This window comes from Lotus japonicus, chromosome 6, assembly GCF_012489685.1.
Source record: "Lotus japonicus ecotype B-129 chromosome 6, LjGifu_v1.2".
Classification (NCBI taxonomy): Eukaryota; Viridiplantae; Streptophyta; class Magnoliopsida; order Fabales; family Fabaceae; genus Lotus; species Lotus japonicus.
This window is the reverse complement of record NC_080046.1, coordinates 48,899,831-48,922,322: the sequence shown is the minus strand read 5'-3', so window position 1 is coordinate 48,922,322 and position 22,492 is coordinate 48,899,831. Positions and strand designations below refer to the sequence as shown.

General features: G+C 35.5%; 2 protein-coding genes and 1 pseudogene across 4 annotated transcripts; all 3 read right to left on the bottom strand.

Moving 5' to 3' along the window:
- Positions 1–232: 232 nt before the first annotated feature.
- Positions 233–3,252, bottom strand: LOC130722583 (uncharacterized). The gene is made up of 3 exons (XM_057573347.1): positions 2,879–3,252; positions 1,663–1,730; positions 233–732 (listed from the first exon to the last, which is right to left on the bottom strand). Exons 1-3 carry the CDS (start codon positions 3,051–3,053, stop codon positions 604–606), a joined length of 372 nt encoding a protein of 123 aa, XP_057429330.1. The 5' UTR covers positions 3,054–3,252; the 3' UTR covers positions 233–603.
- Positions 3,253–3,331: 79 nt separating this feature from the next.
- On the bottom strand, positions 3,332–8,011 carry LOC130722581 (disease resistance protein RPV1-like; annotated as a pseudogene). The gene is made up of 4 exons (XR_009014019.1): positions 7,204–8,011; positions 5,884–6,958; positions 5,469–5,771; positions 3,332–4,972 (listed from the first exon to the last, which is right to left on the bottom strand). The product of XR_009014019.1 is annotated as a disease resistance protein RPV1-like (transcript).
- A 686-nt stretch (positions 8,012–8,697) lies between these two features.
- On the bottom strand, positions 8,698–19,626 carry LOC130726492 (flowering time control protein FPA). 2 transcript variants are annotated; one of them, XM_057577769.1, is made up of 4 exons: positions 19,452–19,626; positions 18,817–19,176; positions 10,542–11,779; positions 8,698–10,167 (listed from the first exon to the last, which is right to left on the bottom strand). In XM_057577769.1, exons 1-4 carry the CDS (start codon positions 19,452–19,454, stop codon positions 9,051–9,053), a joined length of 2,718 nt encoding a protein of 905 aa, XP_057433752.1. In that variant the 5' UTR covers positions 19,455–19,626; the 3' UTR covers positions 8,698–9,050. The 2 variants fall into 2 exon arrangements, with proteins under 2 accessions (XP_057433752.1, XP_057433753.1); XM_057577770.1 differs by lacking the exons at positions 18,817–19,176; positions 19,452–19,626 and adding an exon at positions 11,885–18,686.
- Positions 19,627–22,492: the final 2,866 nt, after the last annotated feature.

The following is a 22,492-nucleotide window of genomic DNA, read 5'->3' as shown; positions in this document are numbered from 1 at the left end:
AAAATCTTCAATAAAAGTTAAATACTTCCAAAAGAGTACTATCTAATTTGTCAATTTCTTTAGTTTGAGAGTACAACCCAGTTGCAAACACAAAAAAGTAAAAATAAAACATGCTCAAGGGAAATCATAAAATTGAGTAATTAAACCACTAATTTTGTCGTCGATTTGACATTTATTTTCAACTTAATCTTTATACAAAATTTTGATAAAAAAATAAATTTTTGAACACCATCACATACATTAGCCTCTAAATTATCTCCACATCTCACGATTGTCTCTGAACTATCTCGGTTAGAAGACAAATATTTTAAGAAAATGTGAGGACAAAATTGGTGGTTTAGCAAAATGGAAAGTTCAATCAATGTGAACTTAAACAAGCTGATAAATTACAACGAGAGTTCCAAATCAACATCAAACATCAAATACATTGTCAACCCAGAAAGGTGTGATATCAAGATATACATATGTTGACCATCGAAACTTATGGTTATGGGCTACAAGGCTCTGATGATAGTCTTGCATTCTGGCAACCACTGCGAAACCTGAATCTCTTTAGGTTGCAACTTTCAGCATCATAATAATCCAAGTCTCTTTTCAGTTTATCTATAGCCTCAACCAATTCATTTTTTCTTGTTCCCCAAACTCAGAAATTATATGTTCAAATTGCATTTCACGCCCAGAGACTTCTGACACTTCAAATGTCTGATTTAAATCGATGTCAAAGCGTACAACCTGATAATACATGGAATGTTAAAAAGGACAAATAAATTGAAAAAGAGTAATCAAGCAAAGTCTGAACATATGTTCAACTTAATTTAATTTAACATATATAACGCAGTAAATACAAGAAAACAAAAAAGGAACTTAGTTAAATACTACTCCGTATAATTTATTTTTCTATTGTATCATTTAAATTGTACTTTGTTTCTTCCATAAAAAAAAAATTGTACTTTGTTTCTCCTCATTTATTTTTCTCATAAAGCATTATTTGAAAATACATCGATTAATGTTCTATTGAAGTTTTAAATCGACAGATAAATAATAACAATTTTTTCTTCTAATTTTTTCTTCTAAATGGTCAGTTAATAAGGAATGAAGATGTAATGATAGTAATACTCCCTCCATCCCAATTTACAAGTCTTATTTACTTAATTCTCTAAGGCTAAGAAAAATAGTTTGAGTTCAAAAAAAAGAAAAATAGTTACTCGCAATAACTTTGTAATTTTTTTTTTGGCTTTCCTAGATAGCCATGAATTTCGCTATCCAACTTAAAAACTTTTTAAAATTACATTATCTATTTCATATTAAATATAAAGGTAAACATGAAAAAAAAAAGTAATTAATGCTTCATAAATATTGGAAAGTGGCTTTATATTTTAGGAGAGTTAATGATAAAATTAGGCCCTAAGTTTGTAAGCAAGTTTGATTTTAGTCTCTCTAACAAAAAAATGACATTTAGTGGCGGTTATTTATACGATTACTGGCGGTTCTTGACCGCCACTAAACGTCTTTTTCGTCAGAGGAACTAAATTAAAACCAAATTCGCTTACAAACACATGTACTAATTTGAGCATTAACCCTTTAGGATAACTTTTTTTGAAAAATATGAATTATAATATGAGACAAGAAAAGTACTAATAAATATATAGATTAGTCACTTACATGCTTTTCAGGTCTTGAACTTTCGTCTTTGTTGAAACTTGGTGTTTTTCTCTTACAACCACATTGATCTGTTAAACAAAATAGAAAAACTAATCAATAATTGTTTATTTTCACTTCTTGACACCTATTGCTCAAAAGTTACTTCAGAGAGAGAGAGAGACCTTTCAAAAAAAATACTTCTGAGAGATTATACTAATAATATGTTTGTGTGCATAAGTAATTTTTGCTTTTGATGTTTCTAATAAAGTAATAATCCTCTCACCCAATCTTTTTCATGATAGACAACCCTAGATATTTAGATATAGTAGTGTAAATTTTTTGTTTTACTTTCACTGAACGCATGGTGCAAATATATTTCATTCAGAGTTATCTAAATAATTGTAGGAAAAATTCAAGTTAAATCACTTTAATTTTAAAATATATATGCGAGCTATTTCTATTGGGATTGATTTTTGCACACCCTGATATCGTTAAAGTATACACCCAATATTTTAAAAAAAAGTTTTAATTCCCACATTACCCTTAAATTAAATTTACACTTCTAAAAGTAAATATAAAATTTTGGTGAAGACATATGGGCCGGTGCACTATTACGCGATATTAATTCTAACTTTTCATTCATTTACTTCAATTTCAGTGATAAATTTCCTCTCAATTCTACTATTTAAATTTATTAAACATTACTCGTAAAGTCGAGTTAAAAAAAAAAACATTACTCGTAAAGTCAACTAAAAGAAAATCAGTGGAGTAAAGCCTTTTTTTCAATAGCTCTGCAAATTTGTTAAGAAAATACCAAAAGAAAAATGCATTTTCGGTCAATCTAGTGTCTATAGGTGATGTGTAATTTTGTCTTTTCAATATTTTAGTTTTCTAGTATATTTAGTCTCTTATATAATTTATGTAATGGCTACAATTAAGTATCCCAAAATGATTAAATTAATCTACCAAAAAATGATTAAATTAGTTTGAATTTTTTTTACATTCTTACAAAATAAAAAGAATTTTTTACATAAACTCACAAACCAATATACTAGATTTAACTTATGAGAAAAGACCCAAAGTTTTCCATTTTCATTTTAAAATCTATAGTAAACCTTAAAAAAAGAAGGAGATTATAAATTGAACTCTAAAAAAAAAGAGACTGTATATTAAGAGGGAATCCAGATGCCTATAAAAAAAAAAAGGGAATACAGATGAAGTTTCATAAATTGCGTACCTGTTGGAATAGTCTGTTGTTGATCTTGAGAAGCATATACTGGAATGACCCCACACCTCTTTATTTCAATATTATCATTTAAATCTAGAATCTCGAATTCAAATGTTTTACTGTTAGAATCACACGCTAAATAATCAAATCTGTCAATTGGGATTGAGAAAATACTATGTTGCATGGATACGGATACGGGTACGGTACCGGGTACGACATTTTTTGAAAAACCAGGGTACGGGTACGCCAGTTATATATATATATATATATATATATATATAAATAGAAATAAAATGTTTTCTACCACAATATTATTAATTAAAAATATCAAATCTCCTAATGGTCAATACTGATATGAAAGACCAACATAAAAACCATCACAACCTAATGAAAACTATCAAAAGAATATGTAATACCTTAACATATATCTTCAAACACATACCGTCATAGATAATCTTAAGATTGAAGAAACATAACATAAGATTGAGTAACATTGAAGAGACATAACATAAGATTGTTCAACATAGACAGTAACACAAATTAAAATAGTACAAAAGAGACAATACGATTGTTCAACACAACAAAACAATTAAACGATAGATTGTTCAACAACCAACAATACAAAATCAAAGCTCTCTCAAACAGTAATGGTATCATCATTCCCTTCTCCATCATCAGTGAACAAAAACGAGGTAGTTTTGAACAAATTTTTTTTTTAAAAAAAAAAGTATCCGGAGTACCCACGGACGTACCCAAACCTACCCGTGGCGTACCCAAAAACGTACCCCAGTTTTTTTTTTTGGTGGACTTGGGTACGTACCTGGTACGTACCCACGGCGTACCCATGGCGTACCCGTACCGGGTACGTACCCGGTACGGGTACAATGCGATTTTTGGAGTACCCGTGCATCATAGGAACTAGATGATCATCCAAAATGGAAGTGTCACCGTCATGATAAAACAAAGTACGCCAATCATCGTATGTGGGATGTTTTGTTGATCCGATATCGCACTCTTCCACTGTAGCCTTGCCGTACCAGGCAACAAATAATGCGGCATATGTTTTCAGAATTTGCAAGTTGCGGAAAAGTTATTGAATCCCCTTCACCACCAAACATACACATGTCAGGAACTTGGGATCCACGGACCATAACATATCCACCATGATCATCTGTATTTCCACCGACAACAATTGAGTACTGAAGTTGGTCTCCAGAGATGTGCAGTTGACGGCAACCTTATCAGGGAAGGTGGAAGCTCTGGCAGAGACACAAGTTTCCTGCAATTGTCTAAGCAAAGATCTTCTAGCTTCAAAAGGTTCTTCATGTCAGCGAGTGCTCGTAACTCTAGGCAGATAGTGGCAGGTAACACCACCAGGGAAGGTGGAAGCTCTGGCAGAGACACAAGTTTCCTGCAATTGTATAACCAAAGATATTCTAGCTTCAAAAGGTTCTTGATGTTTAGAGACAACATCTCAACATTAATGCTTCCACTTAGGTCTAACGACTCCAACGATGTTAACGAGCCAATGGAGTCAGGGAGTGCTCGTAAGTTGCAACAATCTTCCAAATACAACTCAGATAAAGACCGCATACCATCAAGGATTAAACTTAGATTGGATTCATTCACTAATTTGCACCCAGAAAGGTTTAGAGACACAAGAGATGCATTTACTGGATCATGAGATGACTTGCTCCCAATCCCAAAACTCTTAAGATTGTCACACCCCATTAGACTCAAGTCCCTAAGTTTCTCACAACGCCAAATTGACGAGGGTAGTTCCTGGATAGCTGTATCATCTAACCACAATTCCTCCAATTTCTCAGAGAAGACTGAGAATTTCTTTAGGGATGAGCAGTTGCGGAGGTTGATTGTGCGAAGAGATTTTGAATGGACCTCACTTTCAAGGCTTTCAATCTTGGTGCAACAACGTAAATTCAGATCCCAAAGATTGGGGAGAGATAAAATGGATGGATGAACTTCACGCAAACTTATACATTTCCCAAGACGTAATACTTCAAGATTTGTAGCATGAGTTAAGTCTGGGAGCTCAACCAGGTCTTTGGAGCATGTAAGGTCAATTTCCTTTAAATTCACAAGATTCTGTAATAAATGAGAGAAGATATGTAAGCATATATATGGAAATCACTCATACACTGTCCAGTGCATGGGTTTCACCTCAGGAAGCACGAGGTAGTAACTCCCTCCAAAAAAAGTGTTCAGGAATGTGTTGTTATGGAAGTTAATGATTGTGAGTGAAGAATCATGGGTTTATTGCTATTGATGTTAGTGGAGATGTTTAATGCTCACTAGAGTGATTAAGTAGGCATTAAACAACTAGTGGCGAGTGGACTCTTTGATTATTGTAACATTCACTCAGTATGTTATAAGTACATGTTTATGAGATGCAAAATATAACAAGTGAAATACTAAAGAACTCAACCACTAAATAATTCTCTAAAACTCTAATTTTTTGCTAGGTTATGCAGAGAATCTTTCTATGTGTTAGCCTCTATTTCCACCTCTACAATATTACCAACAAAAACTGCAAAAAGTTGAAAACAAAACCAGAATATATTTAATATAGACACATTCTTACTTGAACTTCATCCCAAAGCTTTTTAAGGTTGCTGCGTGACATGACAAGCTTAACCAGCTTTTCAGCACAAAAGGTTGATGGCAAAGACTCCAAACAGTATCGATGCCATTCAAGGAGTCTCAATTTGTCAGACAATGAGTCAAGACCATTAGGAAGGTATATCTTACATTCTTTACTCCACCTACCATAATAGAATTTAAGAATTCTTACTTCAGTCATTTTTGTGAAGGAACTAAAGCCCAAATGTAAATCCTTTCTAATTTTGGACACATTTAAAATTATGCCTTCTACAGATTCAGTTCCCTGACAAAACAAAAAGAGAATAGTAAGTAGTAAATGTTATAATAATAGCTACATTCCACACACACATGAAATTTTATTAATTCAAAGATGAGTAATTTTAATTTGCGCTAACCTTATTATTTTTCAATACATCAAACACTTCCTCGGGATCCCACAATCGACTTCGTCGTCCAGGGTCTTTATCAAATTCTTGACGAACAATATTCCAACCCATTTCTTGTATCAAGTCATGCATTTCTATATGACCCTCATTTGAAACAGTTAAAAGAGACTTATCTATAAGGTCTTCTATCCCAACATCGGGAAAGAAACCACAAGCATCTAGTAGACTTGTCACGTAATCTCTAGATTCTCCTTTTAAGAAGCATGCAATATCTAGAAATATGTTCTTCTCATCAGAATCCAAGCCATCAAAACTCAATTTCAAGACATTATGAATATTCACGTCTGGAATCTTGCAGAGCTTTTTCAATTCACTTTTCCACACATCTATACTCTTTGATCGAAGACGTGCACCCAAGACTTTTAAAGCCAAAGGATTTCGTTTGCAATATGCAATCACACATTTTGATAGCTCTTCATATCCATCAAGACACTTTTCTTTGAAGGCATTCAAGTAGAAAAGGTGAAGAGAGTCATGGTAATTCAGTTCCTTGACCTCATATATACCATTCACCTGACTAATTATGTGTTTGTCTCTAGTCGTTACAATCACTCTACTTCCTGGTGCCAAACAGTAATAATCAGTGATGAGTTCTTGTAACTGTTGAGAGGTAGCCACATCATCCAAAACAATAAGAACTTTCTTACGTGCAAGCCTTCTCATCACATAAGGGGACTCAACTTGAAGATTTTTTTCTCCTAACAACTCAGAAAAAAGTTTGTTGCGCAAAGCATCTAAACCCTTCTTTTCTGATTGTTCCCTTACACTTTTGAGGAAGCAATGACCTTCAAATTGAATAGACAACTTGGCATACAAAGCACGCGCCAGTGTGGTCTTCCCTATGCCACCCATGCCCCATATTCCAACCACTCGAACATCATCAATTGAGCCAATTTTCAATAATGATTCAACCCCTGCATAATTTTCCTCTATTCCAACTAATCCCTTCAATTCCACTGGGTATCTGATATTCAGTTTTTGTAAAACATCTTTAACAATGTCCTTAATGAATTCAGATTCATTCCTAGCATTAAAGCATGATAGGAGTTAAGGAAAAACTGTATCACAAATCAATCAAAATAAAAAGCAAGGATGAAATCGTGAAAATACAGAGGAATGAATATTACAATAGTAGATATTAATCATTTAAACTTGCATAAAATTCAATTCAACAACACCAGAAGACACCATCAATATCTTATGATTTGATATACTAGAAGTAATATTTATCAAGAAGAAAGGTAGAGTTTTGAGGATATATAGTAGTACCTAAAACTCTGAGAGTCCCACCCTGCCAAATTGGCTGCATCTCTGAGTGCACATCTCCATTTCTGCAACTTGTCATCATCACTGTTGTTCAGATCTTGCTCATGCTTTGCAAAAGCTTCCTTGTAGCTCCCTGTCTGCTTCCTGACATGTGAAGGATCTACTTTATAGAACACAGGTATTACAATTTGTCCATGATCTCTCTTGCATTGAAGAATCACGCTGATCTCATCCAAGCACCACTTGGAGGAAGCATAGTTTTCAGAGAAGATGACAACAGATACAAGTGAGTCTTGTATGGCTTTGATGAGTGCTTGTGAGATATCATCTCCCTTGTCAAGCCTGTAGTCTATGTAGGTCTCCACTTCCTTTTGGAGAGCATCATAAAGATGGCTGGTGAAGTTGTCTCGAGTATCTTCACCACGAAAGCTAAGAAAAACATCATATTTTTTCAGAGACATCACAGAAGATGAAGAAGAAGGAGCAAAATTGATGATTTGGTGGTTATCCTCCATGACAATATATTTTTCTGAGTAAGATGAAGAGGAAGGCTAGATGATGATGAAGAAGCAGCAAAATTGATAGTTAATTTGGTTCAATTCTCAGTACTAATATCAACGAGATTGGTTGGTTGTCTGAAGATGATTGAAACAAGGAAGAAGTTTGAAGGTAATTGCTTAGGGAGCTGTGAAGCACTATAGTATGCAGGGTTGCAAGTCAAGTAGTGGTTCTACTCTAGTCAACTGTGAAGCATGATTGTTCATAATTTCATTCATACCTGCAGGTCTGGTCCCTACTTACACTCTCTCTCTCTCTCTCTCTCAGCAACGCGTTTCCTGTCTATTGACTTGTTGACTACGAAATTGCCTAGTAGCTAGTGACTACGTGAGAATTGCTTCACACTTCACAGTAAGTGTGTCTCATCTGCTCCATGAACATGAAGATACATATTTTTACCAATGTTTATCTAATCATGTTATTGTGTCCGTTTATCACTTTATAATAAGATTAATTATAATATATAGTGAATAAGAAGAATAAAAGTAAGTTGTTGAAATTCCAACTGTGATATATTCACATTCATTTTCTCTTCTATTTTATTTTATTCATTTTTTATTTATCTCGATCTTTTATTTTATCGTCACAATCACTTATATATCCCATTTTTCTCTTTTCCTATTCTCATTTCTCTAAGTATGACGTGAAATTGGTGACAACAGAATATTTTTCAAAATTTATCAATATAAATTTTTAATAAAAATTTAAACTTAGCTGAATAAAAGAATTAGCGTTTTAATACTTAAATGACTATTTCATGAATTGATTGAAATTAAAAAAGGATTATTGAATCTTCAGATAAGTTTAAGTAATTGAATCTTACCACTAAGATCAAGTAAGGGAAAAGTAAAACTCATTTTCATGCATCACACATACATATTCTGAAAAGGCAAACCAAACCAAGCCATGAAGGAACTTCTGAAATGCCATCTTAGAGCATGTTTAGAAATCCTCTTATAATTAATTCTAAAGCCAAAATCAATTATCAGAAGAAGGTTCTGTGAGTAGCTTCTGCATGCCAGAATTGATTCAAGCTGATTCAAAGTTCAAACATGCTAATAAGGAGCAAGGTTTGGCACTAAATTTTCTGAAAGAGAAAAAGTCCTGAGTGTAAGCTAAAACCAGACTCTAAAAACCAAGAACTGCAGCATTTCTACTCGAAATCAAATTGCCTAAAAGCCACTGCATAAACTCAAAATCTAACCATGCATCTTACAGCCAGTAATCCTAGTTTCAGAACCTTATGCTACAACGCCGAACCACGAAAGCAACAGCAAACACCCTGGTAGTGCTCAACTTGGTTTTCCCTGCTGGAGTTGATGAAGAAGAGCAGAAGCCAGTTGTAATGTTGCTTGCAAGCTACCACTATCTCTGAACTGCTGATTTCCATTAACCTCACTTTGTGGTTCCCTTTGAACTGTTTGTGGCGGTAGAGCCACGTTTGACATCTGTGACTGTAGAAGTTGACTAAGCTGAGGCGCTGAAAATTCAGAATTCACCAGGTTGTTCTCTGCTGCATACCTCTGGGAGGTGTCAGATCCATCAAATCTGTTCTGCCGAGGATCACTGAAAGCGGACGAGCTCAACGAGCTTCCAGATTGCCTCCTTTGCTCCAGAAGAGTTTCAGCTAGTCGAACAAGTTGTTCTGGTTCCAGAGCTCCCACAGGCATTGATAAAGGAATACCAGAAATTGCATTGGAATGATGAGCTGAGCTTATGTCTGGTCTTGGAATGATGGGCTGCCGCTCCTCGGCAATAGGCTCAGAAGCAGCACTTGATAATTGCATCGGTAAAGATCTAAAGTTCTGCAGATTGTGAGAAGACCAGTTTGGTCCAGATGTCTGCGGCGGGAGTGGAGGATAAGAACGACTTCGGTCATCATGAGATTCAGGCATGCTAACCAGAGCACGAGCTGAGTCCGAAACTGATGGAGCTGCTGGAAATTTATTTCCCAGAAATGAATGATTGCTTATTCCAGAATTGCCATATTCTGAAATAGATGGAGGAGGAATACGTACTGATGGAAATGATGAATTTGGATTGAATGCATTCTCATTATAGGACAACAGATTTTCATTTTTCATGACTCCTTCAATGGGCATGGGACCATGATTTAAAGTAGGATACTCCAACCTGAGAATGACGCCAGATATGCTCAATTTACCAGGTACCTTCAACACCTTCTCTGAAAATTCTGATGGAGGTACAAGAAACACTGTCGTCTTGTCGTCCAACTTGGCAACCGCAGCCCGCTGCTTTTCCTCCAAATAATGCATGAATTCATTGTAGAATTCGATGTCTGCATCACTTCCAGGCACAAAGAAAACAACCCAAACACCAACTGCTTGGTAGTAATGCTTTGCAAGCATGTCCAAACTAGTTCTTGCAGTGCAATCCAAGAAGTCAGGTCTGAAAACAACATAAACAATTGAGAGGAAAATAATGATTGTAAGCTTCTTTTTGCATTGTGTTACAGTTGCATGGATGTGAAGTTGATGAATCAGTGTAATGCCAGAGTTTTCAATCAGAATTTCTCCTTGCATCCTTGCAGTTGCATAGCATTGTGTTGCAATGTAAAACCAATGTTTTAATTCAAAAGTTAACAAGATGCTGTATAATGTAAACATAAAACATGTTTGTCCATAGATTATATTTGAATTAAAGCAGTTCCATACCAAGAGAGATTGACTAGTCAAGAAATAGAAAAGCAAAACTATTTCAAAGCTGATATAAGACATTTTAACCTAGAAATTAACATTTTCAAAGGAACATTTTATACTTACAGCAAGATATCCAGGACCTTCCCCACAGGGAAGCAGCGTGCACGACAAACCGGGGTTCCACCTTTAGCAATCGTTCCTTCCCATTTCCACTCACTTACAGATGAATTATCAGGTTCAGGTGTGAATATTTTCTTCTCAACAAATTTTGATTGGGAATTCAGTGTACCAGGACCCATTGGGAAGCTATCATAAGGTTTCCATCCTTCATGCCTATTATCTAAAGGAGCCAGAGGTGAATTTGGCCGGTGATCAAGTGTTTGGCGATAAGCAAAATTTCCAGAATCAAAGCTTTGATCAAAATGCTCACGTTGGGGAAAATCAGGTAACAGTCTTGGAAAAACATGTTTCTGCCTTTCGAACTCAGAGAAAGGATACTCTGGAAGCTCTCCCTCAGGAGAAGAAGGACCAGTCCTTAGCCTTTTAGCCTCATGTAGATAGGGGATATCTTCTGGCATGGCCTGCTGATCTTCAAAGAATGCACCCCTTTGAGGAAATTTCTGTGGGAAATCACCCAGATGAACATTTCTTTCTCTTGGTGGACTATTTATATGTCCATAGAATTCATGTGGTGCTCCTAGCGAAGTTCCCTTCTGTCCAATGTTCCTTTGCTCATTTGTGTTATTTCCCCCAGTCCATGAAGAACCCCCCCTAAGGTTAAAATCATAAGAACCAGAATCTCCAGAATCCCGATTCCGGTAAAGGTTTGGAGAACTAATATTCCGATCTCCACCGAAGCTCCTATCCAGAATGAGATTCTCAGAAGATCCATCACGATCACGTGGCTTGTAAAGTGGGGAAAGAGGAGCATTCAATGAGCTCCTCCCACTGCTTGATGAACCTGCATCACTCTTGGCAAAACAAATATGCACACGGGGGTTCCCAAATAGCTTTCCCCTCAGGTTGTCTCTTGCTCTGCATGCTGAAGTCAGACTTCTGAACCGAACAAAGGCATAGCTACGACCTGAAAATGTAGTAATCTTCTCAATCTCACCAAATGGAGAAAAAGCCCTTCTCAGAATGGATTCTTCCACCTTTAACTGAGCTGGGAACCCAACCCATAAAACCTCACTGGGCTCTGAACTTTTATCACTAAGCTTGGATTTGTCAGAATAATGTGGTTCAGGGCTATCATGGCGTCCTCTATGCTCTCTATTGGAGACAGGAGATGATCCCCTTAATGCTGATCTCCGCTCATCCCGTGAGTAATCTTCATCACGTGATGTTATCGGTGGCTTATCCTGCAATCAAGAATATAAACTAAATGTGAAATTATCATACATTTCAAGCATTCAGAATACTAATTTCATAACTAGGCAACAGAATTATGAAGGTGAAGTGATTACCGACATCCAACATCTTGGTGCATGATAGAAATGTGAGCTCTATGTTCAGGAAGCGCAACCTGATCAGCTTAGGCTTCTCAACATTAGAGCTGCTCACTAAGTCATTATTCTGAGTGAGTAGTTAGTTAGAAATGCTACATGTTTTTAGGAAGCTGAGTAAGTGGGCTTAACTACACCTTTGTCTCAATTTATGCTTAAATTGGAATTTTTAGTGCTCATGACATTATCTCCTACAAGGCATATCTCAAGCTACACTTGGCTAATTGAAGTTATTTTTGTCTTGCTGGAAAGTTAAGACAGAGATCCACATTTTCAATAAAGAGGCCCGAGACCTGAATCAGCCTCCTTCCGTATGCAATTTTTACTGCACAGTTGAGACTGGTCCTGACAACATGACCTTTACATAAAAGTTGTCTATATATTTGGATCTATAGATTGTTACCAATATAACGTAAGATCATTATCTGTCTTTACCAACAACTTAAGTTTTGGGATAGTTAGTTTATGACATGGTATCAAAGTCTCAATGAACAAGTGGCATGGGATTCAATTCTTGTTGCTCTATTATTCTAAGAATTATGAATTTAAGCACAATGTGGATGAGCCTATGCATTGTCCATGCAAGAGCTAATTGGGCCAGTGATGATACTAGCATCATGGCTGCGCTACAGATTAAGGGCAATGGACTTCCATGAGAGTGTGTTGAAAATATGATATAAAATGGTTCATGTGTCTTCAACCAACATGTTAAACTTTTGGGGTAGTTGGTATAAATGTACAAATGAGACTAAACCAGAGCCAACTTGTAGTTTACATACAAGGCTATATTTAACATAAAGATATCTCTGCCTGTGAGATGTTTAGAGGGTGTAAATCCATGTAGTCAGAGAGTTACAAGTTTAGCATTCTGATGGTCATAACTAAGTTATATGTGGTCCCAATTACAAGGGACTTGGGCCAACTTGTTCTATTTGGCTCAAAATTTATACACAATTGAAGTGGAACTCAGAAAAACAACTTTAGAACGTGTATAAATAGGTAGGAAACGAAATAGTACAGAACCAATTATTCATTTGTTATGATTTGGAGATTCCAGAGCCATCTTTAGTCTAGAATATTCTCTTGTTCTCTCCAGGTTTTTTTTTCCCTGCATTTTTTAGTTTTCTTCCATAGATTGCTGAACCTTTGAATCAATACTGAGGGGTTTTCTTTTTCTCTTGTGAATGCTCTTAAGAATTATTCTTAACTGTTTATAATTCATTTGTTAATTGAGTTAATTCAAATTCTCTCTCTCTAGATCTTGTTTGCATCTTCAAATTTGATCTGCTTGAATGAGTTTGAATGTGATCTATGAAATTAATGTTGATGTGATGGAGATGTGGAGCAAGGATAACTAACTTGAATTGTTCCTTTGGATGAGGTGCTTGAACATGTTAAGATCTCACATTCACATTAACTAGAGTCTAGAGATATGGTTAAATAAGTCTTTATATAGGGTAGAACAATCAGACTAAATCCCATTTATCAGAGACCACCCAAATATGGCCTGCTCGCAAATGTTCATTCAAGCAAATTTGACACTCCAAATGTCCAATTTGGGGCGTGAGGAGGTGTGTTAAGGTCTAACATAAACTAGAAATATAGCTAAATAAGTCCTTACATATGGTGGAGCAATACTCACCCCAACTAACTTTTGGAAAAGATTTAAACTTAACCCAAATTCTAATAAAACAAATTCGTGTTTCTTGAGAAATTCGAATTCTAGCAAGGCTTTTTTTGCTAGATTTGGTGATTGTGGTTTTGGAGATTATGGAAATCTAGAAATTTGATTAATTCAACAATTCTTGAAATAATCAAATTCCAGACGCATGTATTAGTAGAGAATCTTGACTCTTAACATACTTTTAAAGAATTAAATTGGATGAGTTCCCGTGGCCTATGATTGATTACTACAATTGAAAATCAAATCTTTTGGATTCATAGTTTGGTTAATACTGCTCCCCTTTCTAAGCATGTTCATACATCAAAGCACATCAAATCTTCATTCCTGTCAAGGGTAAAAGCTTAGGCTATCAAGTGAAGGCTCATGGATGGATCTATATCTAGCACACTCCCTTCTCACCAGCCAGGTTGAGACGTGGACAGTACAAAGACAACTATACCTTACACTAAATAAATCGACATGGCCATTAAGCTATTAAGTGATGACATGCATGGTTAAAGAGGGTTTTCAACTCCTAATTCTTCCACAGTGCATTCTTGTCGGTCCCTCCACTTTTTACTCATTTATATTTTATACTGCAGGAATATATTAATGCTCCTTCTTGATAACATATTGTTAGAAGGAATGCACTGTTGTGTATGGTTCATAACAGATGTTCCGCGTGAAGCCAAAGTTCATACTCTCATTGAGACAGATATGCTCGATAAGTCGTTAACATGAAGCCACTATGGCCACACCATTGCACATACTAAAAATAGAAAGGAAAAAAAATTGTTCACACTTCATTTTATGTTTAAATGGAGTGGAGAGAAGAGATATAAAGGAGAGAGAGAAAGAGATAGATAGAAAGTGTGGTATAAATGAAGTGGAAAATAATAGGATTGTGAATGAAACGTAGCTCTATTTTGTTCCTTGGATCAACCGCAGGAATTTGGAGTTTTTGCTTGGAACAAATCAACAGAAATTAGAAGCAAAAACTAGCTATAATGCTTTACAAAGCATTCTTTGCAGACGATGTTGATTTTGCATTTTTAATAGTAACGCTGAGCTGTTCCATGTTTGGAGGCCTCACGAAGCCTACATATCTAGCTTCAAGACTAGTAGATACATATATTTATACTGATCATTAGCAACATTCATTTGGATAAAGTTTTGTTGTTTTGGGAATACTGACTTCACCCTTTAAGAGTAGTTTCCTCAATGACTTTTCTGATATGTTTGTAAGGAGAGCTCAAAACTTAACGGAAATGCATTAGTTATTTGGTTATCTCTTGTAATTGATATAACTAGAATTAAACATTGTCTTCAATTTTTTTAAGTTTGTCATTTGATCTACCATGGGAAATTTGATTTGGGGTTTTGCTCTTTGGATAACTTTGGTATCTCTTTTGTCAAACTTTGATGGCTATGTCTGTCGTGGGTTATTTTGTAAGTGAACCACGATGGATCAAGTCTGCAATGACAATCATATCCTAACTCTAGTGTTGCAATTTTGTTTTTGCCCTTCTACTCAGCTGCAAACCTAGAAAGTATAAGCCCATCGCCATTCAAGCTTGGCCTTGCTAAACGAGGAGGTGGATGTTCTCAGCTCCTTTCTCCCAGGAGATCCGCCGCTCGAAGCACCATCAACAATGCATGTTGCCACCACCGTGAGCTTCATCAATTTGTTTCGTTGTTAGGGGCCTCGTTGCTCCCTGACTCCTCTCACACACTGCAATTCTCTAGGCAGTACCAGTCCACGACTACCATTTCTGTCACTTAACTTCGCTGCCCCTGGTCCACTCAGTTTCCTTTTTGGACTTCAGGAGCATTAAGTAAAGCTAGGCACGAGGGCCGGAAGATCTACACATTCAAAGGGAAAGCGCACCCCTCTATTTATTATCACAAGAAGAAGAGCTAGTGGAATGGACCCATTCCTGGTTTTATGATTAAGATTATGGCTTGGATTTGACATCCCTTCAAGGAAACAAAGATAAACAACATCAGGGTAAACCTAATCAAGGCCATTACAGAGGGAGACAGAGCAGGTTTCAACGACAAAATCACGTGTGCTCTTAATGAGGGAGAATGGTGCGCTGACATCGAGGGGAGACGAGATGTGCATAAGTGGTTTCCAGTAAAAGTGGTGGCCGATAATGAGTTACAATGTGCTTATGTTAGCTGAAAAATAAGGATGAATGGGCTTACACTTCCCAGCGACGACTATACCTTCGCCGTGATAGATTGTTGATCTCCAGAGAAGTTGATGGTACATGAAAAACGGTGGCCATGAAATTTTGTTGGGCGGGTGAGAAAGGACATTAATGTAATTTTCAAAGTAAATCATATCCGTTGAATTTTAAAATGTTATATCAATGGTTATTATGTCAATGTATCATGATGGCTCGGTTTTTTACTGAACACCGTAGACATAAACAACTTAACTTTGATGTATTTTCCTCCTATATGTGGTGTTTTCTTCTGTCAATAGAATATCTTATTCTCCCCATTCATTGCATACACATTCATACCTTTGTATACAACAAACCGTAGGTTTCAATTAGCATTATGACTTAAGAGATGAGAAAGAAGAATTAGGTTATTGCTTATGTAATCAGACTAATGTGATCAGGTGCCATAATACAAATGAACATAGATTTCCTTATGGGAAATCAAGAAAGAATTCTGAATTGCACTTTTCTTCACATCTCACCATTTTCTTAATATAGGTCAGTTTTTGAATGGGTCTTAATTGGCAGTGATACTGATAGATGTAAAGGAAAAAGATGTAAAGGAAAATGGAAACTGACAAGAAGACAAATTTCACATTGTAGGCAGTGCAAGTCTACTTTCATCCCCCACAATTATATTTGTGTTGCATAATGAGAGTAGCACTCAGATTTAAACACACAAACACTGAACAGATATTACCACTTGCTGCAGCTTCTGATATGAGAGCTGGATGAACTTATTGTCTTACTGAACCAGTAGATTTAATGCACTATAAACCATCAAGTACTTGAAAATGTACGAAAGTTCATAACACTGAAATTTGATGTAACTCGCATACATTATGAACCAAGGCATGCAATGTGATTGCCAAATAAGGAAAAAGTTTCATTGAAACTCCATTTTAAATTAAAAGGGGGTGGAGAGAAAAGAGGGAAATGAAGAAAAGAGGAAGTAAGTATAAGAGATGTGATGGGTGATGTGATTGAAAGAGAAGAGAGATAGTAGAAAATGAATGTGCAAATGAAGTGGAAAATAATGAATATGAATGAATCATAGCTCGCCAAACAATTCAAAGCAGCAGCAATTGAAATGAGTAACATTTATGGTCACATTACTACATCTTAGTTAAATATTACAATTATAATTAGCCATTGAGTGCTTATTCTTAGAAACTGCCCTGCTTTTAAATATTTTTGCATTTAACTTTCAGAGTATAGTAGCACCTATAACAAATTTCAGAAAAATATGAACTGTTTCTTATTGTTGCCTAATCTACTGGTGAAAACATCTACTGTTAGTTCAATTTTGTGCTAAAGAGGGTTACTCCACTCATACTCTACAGTTGATGAACCTTTGGTTTTGAGTTTCTTTTATTTTCCTATAGTTGTAATCTCCCTTTAATTTGCCTTTGTGAAGTTCGATTCAATTTTTTAGGCAAACTTATTTGCTTGTTCTTTACAGCCTTGGACCTGATATAGGCTATCAATTTTTCTCATTGCACTAGAAATCCATGAGGCCATGTTGATTGCACTGGAAAAGCCACAGACCAAGTATATTGCATTGGGGAATGGGGACCAAGGTAGGTTGCCCCCGGAAAGTTGTAGGCATAAGTTGATTATTGGTAGTTTGGTGGCACAATATCGGATATAGAATAAGCTCCGATATCATGAGAGTGCGAGTGAGAAACGGAAGATTTGGGATGAATATGTGTTAGAATTACACAATGGAAGAGGGAAAATTGCAATGACGTCCCCCAAGGTTATTCTAACCACTCTTACTTTATTGCAATCATTGCACAAATCTCCCTTAATGTATATCATTATTGCACGAACTTCCCCTAAGATTATTATTATAATACTCAGCACTCATTTGTTGTTCTAAATGATATACGAAGAAGGGGAGATCAATGCATTTTGCAAAATAGAGAGGAGGTCAGTGCAATAACATCAAACCTTGAGGGAGGTCAGTGCAATTACCCCTAATATATATACTAAGAGGCATAAATACATAACTTATGGTCAATGTAATTACATTAAAGCCTATCTACATTATTTCTAACACATTAACAATATTTTCTTGAATAAACCCATAGACTTGTTGATTTTATTTTCATGAGTACTTTAACATAAAAGGTTCAATTAAATAACTAACTCAAGTTTTTTACTTTGCAATACCTACATTCATACTTTAGTTCTAGATTAAACCTCAATCCTTCTTTTGAAGTCTAACCAGCACATTTTGATATCTGGTTCTTTTATATAACTATGATGTTGAAATCCTTGAGATTGCAAGAGGCTAACATGAAACTTTCCTTCCCACAAGATTAGCAATTTGGAAAACGAGTTCAGGACTAGTGAAAGGTATTAAGCAGATAAGCTAATGCTGTGCATGGATCCTTTGGCAGCAGTTGGATGATAAGTTGTTTTTGTAGCCTGGTTTGGAGTGATTATCAATTAAAAATGGAAAGAAGCAACTTCCCATCATGCTTTACTAAACAATTGTAATGTGCAAATCTTGGAGGGCCTTAGTCTGATGGATTGAACCTTATCAATTACCAAGCATGGAAAGCAGTGACTACTGGGTTGCATATGCCTACATATTTTCTTCAAGAACAAATTTTGTTGGTTTAAATATAGGCTAATACTATGGACTTGATTAAGTGAATTGGACTGGACTGAACTGAACTTCTGTCTTCTGGGGTACATGGATATAATCAGCTGGAAAAGTAACCAGCAGTAAGAGGTGCAATGCAATGTGCATATTTTGGAACGCTTTAGTCTGGTGGATTGAACCTTATCAATTACCATACATGGAAAGCAGTGACTAATGAGTTATATGCCTACATATTTTTTATGTTGCAAGTATTGTTGGTTTATATCTAGCCTATTGCTATGGCCTTGATTAAGTGAATAGGATTTAACTGAACTGAAACTCTGTGGAGTACATAGATATAATCAGCTGGAAAAATAACAAGCAGTAAAAGGTGGGCAACACTGACCGCCTTAGCATACTCGATTCTTAGCGAGTTGCCAGCAAGAGGAAAACCTTGCAGTGATCTCATGGCATCAATAGCATCTTCATCCCTCTTGAAGTTGATAAACGCAAAGCTTCGACCAGGCTGGAAGGCGACACTATCCAGCGGCCCAAACCGTAAGAAAGGGATAGCCAATTCATCCTCCACAATATCATGAGACAGATTCCCAACCCAAAGGTGCCTGGAAGGAGGGTGGTTAATGCTGCTATTGCTATTGCTATTGCTACCGCCGCCGCCTCGCCCAGTAACCCCATTATTCCCTTTACTATCTTCATATCTAGAAGGGTAATCCCTCCGAACCCGGCCCCTTCCACCTCGAGCTGACTATCAAAACACAACAAAAATCACAGTAAATTTCCCACTTTTCTCCCTATCTCATAAAACTAACACATTGATACCAAAACATGAATCAACAGAAAAGAAATTGGGGAAAATGAGTTCAATTAATGATTGATACTTAAATTTAAACTGCGCGCATGTTTGAAATTGAATTAACATGATTATTGAATTTTCAACAATAACAATGAAAAAAACCCTAATTGAGAGTGTGTGAAGCTGAAGTGAAGAAAGCAAACGGCAATTGAAGAAATTGAACTGACCATGGTGGAGTGGAGAGGGAGAAATGGTGGAACGAAGAGGGAATTGGGAATTTCTGCGGAAATCGTTGATCGAAGAAGGAGAGAGTGATGATTCTGTCAGTCACTGGTGCCGATCAGTGATTAGGGTTTCTGATGATTGGTAACCCGATTTATATATGAAATGGATCCTCTAGAGTTCAATATGTAACTGCATCGTGTGTACTTTTGATCCAAGGGTGAAAAAATTACATTATCTTGTTCCTTAAATTTATTTTTTTATAAAAAATAAAAAATGTAGTGGTGGAGTTGAGAATTGAGATCTCATGAAGTTTAAAGTGTAGAGGAAAAGAAGAAGAATATATTTAGGAATATTTTTTTATCCACACCAAGAGTTTTCATTCAATAACTACTTACAATATTTTTGTTTTGTGTATGTTGATTGTTGAGTACAAAAGCTAAGAGATGCAGCATTTTCCATCATGATTTTAACTTCAATGTGATTTCTTAATAAATTTTCAAACACATTTAGTGTATGCTAAAAAATATTTTCACAATTGATTTTAAAATTAAATTCTATTTTGATGAGAAGCTTATGTTAGGTTCTGCATATCAGAACAGATTGTGAGGAAATACAAAGTTAATTCAAATATGTTATTAAGATTTAGGCTTACAAATTAATGGTTGGTTCATTTTGTACATGTTTATCTCCCTTAAGAATGACGTTGGGTTCGAGCTTGTAGATCTAGACAAATGCTTATAGAGCTAGTTCAGTCATAATGTTCATAATGTGGATGTTCCAGACTGTCTCCCTTTAATGGTATGTTTTTTTTTTAGCATAATGATACATGTTGTTAGATCATACATTTTAATATTTAGGTTTTTAAGATGTTTTTAATTCTTATAAATAGGTGATGCATGATTTTGGTCTCTGAACTTTTTTGTTTGGTTTGGATCTCTTTTTTTTAATCACTATGAATGATATCTTAGTCATGTTTAGTGATAAAGTGTTAATGAGGGTATCTACGTATAAGTAAGCTGACGTAATTCTACGTGCATTTTCTGCAACATTTAAAATTAAATCTATGTGAAAATCTCTAATCAAAAGTCTTATCAACCTATTTCCAACCCTAGAGTGTTTGCAGGTGAAGATCATTCAAGGAGGACATTTGTCCTAAAAGATTAAGGCATATGTGACACATATTGCTCCTTTGATGCAAATTAAGAATTATGAAGTGCTTAAGATCATTGGGTGAATTATATATTGATATGGGTGATTCAAAGTCTTGTACCTCATCCACATTTTCCTGATGCAGAGAGAGATTGCTCCTACTGATATCTAAGTGGAAATACCCTTAAGAGATGTATTGGATGTGCGGAAATTAAAATATCAATTAAATTAATTGCCTCTAAACTCTAATTACTTGTAAAATACTTATATTAATTTGTTATTACTTATACCTTCAATATCAGTCACTTGTACTTTCCTTTTCATCAAAACTATTTCCTCCACCAAAATAATTCACTTATTTCCTCATAATTGTCATTAACTTATGGTGTGTGACAATGTTCAACTAACCTACACCCTAAATCAATCTTATCGTTCATTTCCTCAGTTGACTCAGGATCACAATGTTATGATTTTCAATTTCATGTTCGACATGATTAAAAAATTATCAGTTTCTTAGTAAAGGCATAATTATTCAACTCCAATGCATCAAAATAATTCACTAATACCTTCCGGCCACTCTCAAAGATTGATTCATCTTTTTCCACCATATTTTAATTTTTGCCCCATAACCTAAATCCTTAACTAAGCAAACTGCATAAAGTATGATCACCTATTAATATCTAAGCCCTTATACACATCGCTATCACTCCTTGTAATGGTAACTAGGTTCATTTACAGATGAAACTATGACTACAAAAATGAGTAAATTAACAGAACGACAAATCAAAACAATCTCAAATCAAATTACACCTTATTAAAGTATGATTGTGCTATAACTACATCATAGTAGTAGACCTTGAACGACAGTGCCAACAATCAAATGATGCCCTAACTAAAACACTTTCATACCCTGCCTTAATTAAAACACTTTCATACCCCAAGAATAACACCAAAAATCTAACTCAACATTGACTAAAACATATAAAATTAATCAATGAACTAATTTAATCTCACATGAGAATGTAAGCAGTTGTAATAAAAAAAAGATTAACATGTATCAAGAGAAAGTTAAATTAGGCAGAACCATAATGTGTTTTGATCCCCACCCTAAAACCTAAACACGAAAAACCCTGACGAAATAAATGAGAAATCAGAAGCTTAAATGTAACAAATAAATTATGAGTTTCGAGACATACATATAAGCAACACAACAGCTAATGGACCTCAAGGTTGAATCCCTCCTTCCACACAATTCTAATACACGCCATTCATTCGCTACGTAGAAACAATTGCCTCCGTCGATCGACATAGCCATAACAAAGGGGGATATATAGGGTGAAAATGAAAGTGAAGGGCGTTTATCTTGTTCGAAGTGAAAATGAAGATCTAGTCTCAAATTGATGGTAAGAACTAAAGGGAGTGAGAGAGACTATAACATTTGGTTAAGAAGAAGATAATTAGGGTTAGGGTTGGTAAGATTGGGAATAGTGCTTATTGTTAGGATTTCAATGTACATTTTAACATTACACAAAATACGTGTAGAACCATGTCAACTCACTTATACATGCCGGAAAGTACTCACATTAGTTATCTCAATTAGGGTTATCATTCCGAGTCGATCAGCAACGGGCCAACACATTATCGAGTCAGGTTGGACTGGGCTAAAATTGATGCGAGCTACTACTTTACCAACCTAGACCTCCAGGAGTTGTGGGCCAAACAAGCCATTTAAAAAAAAATACTTATTTTTTAAAATTAAGGTGAAAATTTCATTTTTTTAATACATGAAAACAAAAATATAAAAAACTAATAAATATTTTGATATTTCTCTCATCTTTTTTATTTTTATATGTATTTTTAACATGTTTATAATTCCTAACAAAAATAAATTAAA

Bases quoted from the DNA above. Each gene is read 5' to 3' on its own strand.
- LOC130722583 (XM_057573347.1), bottom strand. From the start codon at position 3,053: ATGCAACATAGTATTTTCTCAATCCCAATTGACAGATTTGATTATTTA. The intron at 1,731-2,878 runs GTACGCAATTTA...TTTGTTTAACAG, and splicing joins ACAACAGACTATTCCAACAG to ATCAATGTGGTTGTAAGAGA. The intron at 733-1,662 runs GTAAGTGACTAA...ATGTATTATCAG, and splicing joins GTTCAAGACCTGAAAAGCAT to GTTGTACGCTTTGACATCGA.
- LOC130726492 (XM_057577769.1), bottom strand. The intron at 11,780-18,816 runs GTCAGTGTTGCC...TCTTGATTGCAG, and splicing joins GAATCGAGTATGCTAAGGCG to GATAAGCCACCGATAACATC. The intron at 10,168-10,541 runs GTAAGTATAAAA...TGTTGTTTTCAG, and splicing joins AAGGTCCTGGATATCTTGCT to ACCTGACTTCTTGGATTGCA.